The sequence below is a fragment of the Anolis carolinensis genome, chromosome 3 (genome assembly GCF_035594765.1).
Source record: "Anolis carolinensis isolate JA03-04 chromosome 3, rAnoCar3.1.pri, whole genome shotgun sequence".
Classification (NCBI taxonomy): Eukaryota; Metazoa; Chordata; class Lepidosauria; order Squamata; family Dactyloidae; genus Anolis; species Anolis carolinensis.
The window spans coordinates 280,339,090-280,345,505 of NC_085843.1; the positions used below are offsets into that span (position 1 = coordinate 280,339,090).

Genomic DNA, 6,416 nt, shown 5'->3' on the forward strand with positions numbered 1-6,416 from the left:
GCACTAAAAATGTTTATAATACCAAAATTGACATATTTATTTCAAACATTACCGAACACAGTAGATAGGAAGACACTAAAGACATGGGACAGGAGAATAAGAAAATGGGCAGTCGGAGGAAAAAGGCCCAGAATAAGGGACAAATGGTTAAATGCAAAAGAGGAAGAGGGAGGCTGGGGGATTCCAAGTTTAGAAGTCTATCATGATGCGTTTCAAATCCAAAGATTATTGGAAATACAGTATACTAAAAAAAAATGGGCAAATATGGAGAAGATAATAAATAATACTAAAGAAAAAGAAATAATATTTAGGGAATGGAGTAGGAGAGAAGAAGCAGAATTTAAGGAACCTTTTAAAGGAACAATAAAAGTGTGGAAAAAAAGAAAGAAGAAGCTAAGTCCAGGCAATGAGAATAAGATGGCAACTATATGGCAAATTAATTACAATAACAACGAAATTATAGGCAGAACATTGAGATCAATTGAAAGTAGAGGGAAAAGGTTAGTGGAGGATTTGTACACAATAGATGGAGACCCTGTAGAACAAAAAGAAATTCAGAATTGGATAGGATCAGGGAATTGGATTCAAAGCTGGGCTATAAGACAGGAAATTTTTAGATTGAGAGAAAAAATTAGAGAACAGGACAGTCCATTTGAGAAGGCGATTAGGAAATGTTTGAGAGAGGAAAAGAAGGTGGCAGGAGATCTGTATGAACAAATTATAACGGTAAAAGAAGAAATAGTAGAGGAAATTTTCCAAACATGGAGAATGGACATGGAAATTGATAGGGAAGATATACAAAGGGAAATAAGTAATATAGCAAAAGAAAAGTACAATGTATTAAGGGAAGCAAGAAGGAAAATGTTACAAAAATGGTACAGAACTCCTGCACAACTTTCACGGTTTTTACCAGGGATGAAAGATAGGTGTTGGCACGGTTGTGAACAAAGAGGGGTGTTCAATCATATGATATGGGAGTGCGATCGGGTGCAAGAATACTGGAGAATGATTGAAGGAGAAATCAATAGAATGCTAAATCTACAAATAGTAATAGTTAATAGAAATGTACTACATGCAAGGATAACAGAAGTGAAGAATATACAAAAAGAAAAAATGATTGACAAATTAATAGCATGTGCACAAATTGTTTTAGTGAGCGGTTGGAAAGATAAAACAAAATGGACTCTGACGAATTGGTATAAGTATATAATTGATATGTTAAATGTAGAAATCACAAATTGCAAATGGAATAATATAGATAAAATTGAAAATATTGCAATAATCAAGGGGATGTGGGAACCAGTTAAGAACTATTTAGAGAATGTACTAAGATGTGGAGTGGAAAAATTAAGATTGAGATTGATATTTCAAATGTAACTTCTGTAGTTTGTTGTATAAAGTGTATGTACAAGGGGGGAGGGTGGGAGGGTGGGAGTGGGATAAGATGACAAAACAACAATAAAAAAATTTAAAAAAAAAAACACTTTTTAAAATATATATTTTTTTTCTTTTTTTTTTGCCTCTCCTAAAGAAATTTTTTTTCTTCTTTTTTCCCTTTCACCATTTTTTTCCTCATTCTGTCTTTCCTATACCCACCATTGTTCTCACTCTTTCTATGTATAGAAACACTTAATAAAACATTAAAAAACGGATAGTATCAGGATCATAAAAAAGGACTAGATTTTTAACTTATTTGTAAGAGCTCAAGTTCTCTGGACTTCTTGGCATCCAACAAAACCCTGTGTCACAATCCTGACCCAGATTTCTTCTTTTTATGACTTCAACGTTCTGAATTTTTCCCCTTTCTCATTCAATATATAAAATTGTATTTGAATGGCTTTTCATGGCTTTGGTTTTGTTCCCACCTCATTTCTGCAGATCTCCTTTAAAGCTGTGATGAAAGTGTAGCATGGGATTCCTGCATCCAGTGTTGGAGGAAACACCACCAGGAAGAAGAAATGGCCAAGCTGATTTCTCTTTGAAATTAAACAATGCAAAGTAACGTCAAGCCCTGTCAATTTCTTGGGCACAGTAGCATCTCTCTTTCAACTTTTTCATAAAAACAGACTCATATGCCCCCTGATTTTTTTTTAATGACATGTCCATTTGAACTTCAGCCGGTGTTGAGGTCGCTTGCTGTTGTGTTTCCATGGACTTTGCTCTGTGTGCTTCTCTATCCCCATCCCCGTCTCACCTGCCTTTCAGTGGAAGAATAACGTGGTTCCTGTGCCGTGTTCAAATCATTGTCTGTTTGCCGTTGGTAATCCTTTCCCTCTCTTTTTCTATGTGTGTGGTGTGTGTTCATAGTGAAAAACCACTTGTGGTTCACAAGGAAACTCAAGAAAGTGATGATAGGGAAAAGGAGACTCGAGAGAAGAAGGGAACGTTATTATTACAAGAAGGATTTGTGTTATAGCTGGATTTGTTTTGGTTTTTCTTCATGAGATTCTTTTAGGCCTGGTCAGATCTTGATGCCATGAGGAGAGACGGGTAAGAAATAAAATTATTGTTATTATTATTATTATTGTTATATTATTATTATTATTATTATTATTGATTTTTTTCACAAATAGCTCTCAAAAACATGCAGCCCATTTTTAAAAATAGTTACTTGGGGATTCTGGGAGTTGTAGTCCAAGTTACATCCTACTTGCCTAGTACAGTAGAGTCTCACTTATCCAACATAAACGGGCCGGCAGAATGTTGGATAAGCGAGTATGTTGGATAATAAGGAGGCATTAAGGAAAAGCCTATTAAACATCAAATTAGGTTATGATTTTCCAAATGAAGCACCAAAACATCATGGTAGACAACCAATTTGGCAGAAAAAGTAGTTCAATATGCAGTAATGCTATGTGGTAATTACTGTGTTTATGAATTTAGCACCAAAATATCACGATATATTGAAAACATTGACTACAAAAATGCGTTGGATAATCCAGAACGTTGGATAAGCGAGTGTTGGATAAGTGAGACTCTACTGTACTTGACAACCCCCTTTTCCAGGTCTGTGGAGAAAATATATACATGAGACTTAAGTCTTTGGGTCTGGACCATGAATGTTTTTTCCATGTTAAGCCTCTTTCCATTTTCAGTATCCTTGGGTCCTTCAGGCTGAGCTATTTTGATGATGAAGAAGTGGTTGTGGGGAGGAAGGAAAGGGCTTGGGACTATCCATCTCTATCTGGCGTCTTACATCTTAGTGATGTGGTGAAAATCCTCTTGGTTTCATTTCCACCTTTTAAAGGAGCTATCCAAGGTGTGGAACTTGTTTTGTGGCCAAGGATCAGCACCTTGGATAGCTCCATTAAGGCCTGATGTTGAGCCCATACCGGAGCCACTAAACTATTCAAGAACCTTGAATAGCTCCATTAAAGTCTGGCATGAAACTATAGAAGAATGACTAAACAGATTCAGGACCTTGGATAGCTCCAAATTCTGGCATCAAACTCACACTAGAGTTAATAAACAGTTACAGAACCTTGGATAGCTCCATCAAAAACTGGCATGAAACCCACCATGGAGTCACTAAGCAGCTTCAGAACCTTAGATTGCTCCATCAAATCTGATATTGAACCAACTCTGGAATCACTAAACAGTTCCAGTACCTTGAGTAGATCCATTCAAGAAAGTACTGTATATACTCGAGTATAAGCCGACCCGAATATAAGCCGAGGCATCTCATTTTACCATAGAAAAACTGGGAAAACATTGACTCTAGTATAAGCAGAGCGTGGTAAATTTCAGAAATAAAAATAGATACCAATAAAATTTCATTAATTGAGGCATCAGTAGGTTCAGTGTTTTTGAATATTTACATAAAGCTCAAATTTAAGATAAGACTATCCAACTCTGATCAAATCATTGATATTACTATTATTGCATTTATTATTTACTCTATTTATTATTACATGTATTATTTTCCTGTATTTATTATTATTACATGTATTATTTTACTCTATTATTATTTAAAGGATACATAAGCACATTTGCAATGAAGAAGATGAGAATAATTCACTCTGATCTTATTATTATTGCATTTATTATTTTACTCTATTTATTTTTACATGTATTATATTCCTGTATTTATTATTATTATTATTATTACATGTATTATTTTACTCTATTATTATTTAAAGGATACATAAGCACATTTACATTGAAGAAGATGAGAATAATTCACTCTGATCTTATTATTATTGCATTTATTATTTTACTCTATTTATTATTACATGTATTATAATCCTGTATTTATTATTATTATTACATGTATTATTTTACTCTATTATTATTTAAAGGATACATAAGCACATTTACATTGAAGAAGTTGAGAACAGAGTGAAATAATAAATGTATTAATAATAATAAAAATAGAGTAAAATAAATGTAGTAGTAGCATCAATAATAGAGAAAAATAATAAATGTAATAATACCAATAATAATAGAGAAAAATAATAAATTTACCCTATTTTCTCGAGTATAAGCTGACCCAAATATAAGCCAACCAGGACCCTCGCCCGAGTAGAAGGCCCCATATGTCCTTGTTCTTCCGATGCTGAATTTCCCACTCTTTTGCACTTTGGCCTTCAGGACTTTTCTTGAATCTATCATGTCAGCCAGGTAGGCTCGAGTGCTAACAGCAAAGCCATCATCATTAATCCTATACAATGCTAGTTACCTGTGTAGGTAATATCCGTTATGGTCTTCCCCCAACTTGGATGTAATATTTATTTAACTTATTAAGTGAATGTAATTTATTAAATTAAGTAATGAAGCTTGTTTCTAAAGATGGAAATTACAAAAGGTACAAATGGTGATCAGATTAAGCGGGCAAGTATTATTTAAAGATACTATTGGGCGGGGAGTTATTCCTCCTCGGTGTGCAGGAATCTGCTTCAAGTTGGCCTTGTCTGTTTTCCCTTTGTTTTTCCTTATAAAGCATTTTTTTAAGTGCAATTTCGAAATATTTTATTTTTTTTAACTCGGCAAGGTGGTGGTTGAAATGTTTTTGAGAAAAAAATAAAATGTTCAGTGGCATCTTGTAAGCACAATATATTTGGTTATGTGATCTTTTTTGCATTATTATAATTATTAGTGCATCATTATCATTGTTATTGTGTGTGTGTGTGTGTGTATATATACAGTAGAGTCTCACTTATCCAACATTTGCTTATCCAACGTTCTGGATCATCCAACGCATTTTTGTACTCAATATTTTCAATACATCATGATATTTTGGTGCTAAATTCGTAAATACAGTAATTACTACGTAGCATTACCATGTATTGAACTACTTTTTCTGTCAAATCTGTTTTATAACATGATGTTTTGGTACTTAATTTGTAAAATCATAACCTAATTTGATGTTTAATAGGCTTTTCCTTAATCCCACCTTATTATCCAAGATATTCGCTTATCCAAGCTTCTGCCGGCCCGTTTAACTTAGATAAGTGAGACTCTACTGTATATATATATATACACATACACATATACACACAAACATACATAGGGTTGGTATATATGTGGAATATTTTCAAGTTATGGATAGTAGAATCTGTGAATGCAGAATCTGGATAGTATTATTTAGACCTATAATTTCCAAATGTTGCCATTTTCAGCTTGTTGCCATCCCAAACTACCATATCTTTTTTCACTTTTAAGGTTAACACATATATTATGACACGAGTTTCTGAAGATTGTAGGTACTTAAGATAAACTCATCTATTGTAACACATATTATCTATATATATAAAAGAGTGATGGAATCAGGGCACCGGACAAAACAGCAAAACTACAGGCTCCTCAACCTCGAAATTTGACAACACAACCCATCATCCACGCCTCTAGGTTGATCCACAAAAAAGAAAAGAAAAATAAAGTCCTAATTAGAGGGAGAGCAATAATTGTTACATCCTAATCATTTTTCCTAATTGCAGCATTCATACTTGCCTCCAACAGACAAAAAAAAAAACCAATCAGAAATATTGTATATTCACAACCTTTAGGAAATAATATCTCCTGATGGCGCAGCGTGTTAAAGCACTGAGCTGCTGAACTTCTGGACCGAAAGGCCGCAGGTTTGAACTGGGGGAGCAGAGAGAGCCCCCACTGTTAGCCCCAGCTTCTGCCAACCCAGAAGTTCAAAAACATACAAATGTGAGTGCATCAATAGGTACTGCTCCGGTGGGAAGGTAACGCCGCCCCATGCAGTCATCCCACATGACCTTGGAGGAGTCTACGGACAACGCCGGCTCTTCGGCTTAGAAATGGAGATGAGCACCAACCCCCAGAGTCAGGGGAAAACGTTTACCCTTTACCTTAACTACCACCAATTCCTCAATACTTTATTTCCCATACCACCATACTTCGCCACAGCAACGCGTGGCCGGGCACAGCTAGTGTAATTATAATAACCA

At 34.8% G+C, this 6,416-nt stretch overlaps 1 protein-coding gene across 1 annotated transcript in view; it reads left to right on the forward strand.

The window, feature by feature from the left end:
* capn10 (calpain 10) overlaps positions 1–5,051 on the forward strand; it is a 31,873-nt gene extending 26,822 nt beyond the window's left edge. Inside the window, exon 14 of the mRNA XM_062976877.1 lies at positions 1,879–5,051. Coding sequence (XP_062832947.1) covers positions 1,879–1,908 — 30 coding nt within the window. The 3' untranslated portion in view covers positions 1,909–5,051. The remainder of the gene's footprint in view (positions 1–1,878) is intronic.
* The last annotated feature ends 1,365 nt before the right edge of the window (positions 5,052–6,416 follow it).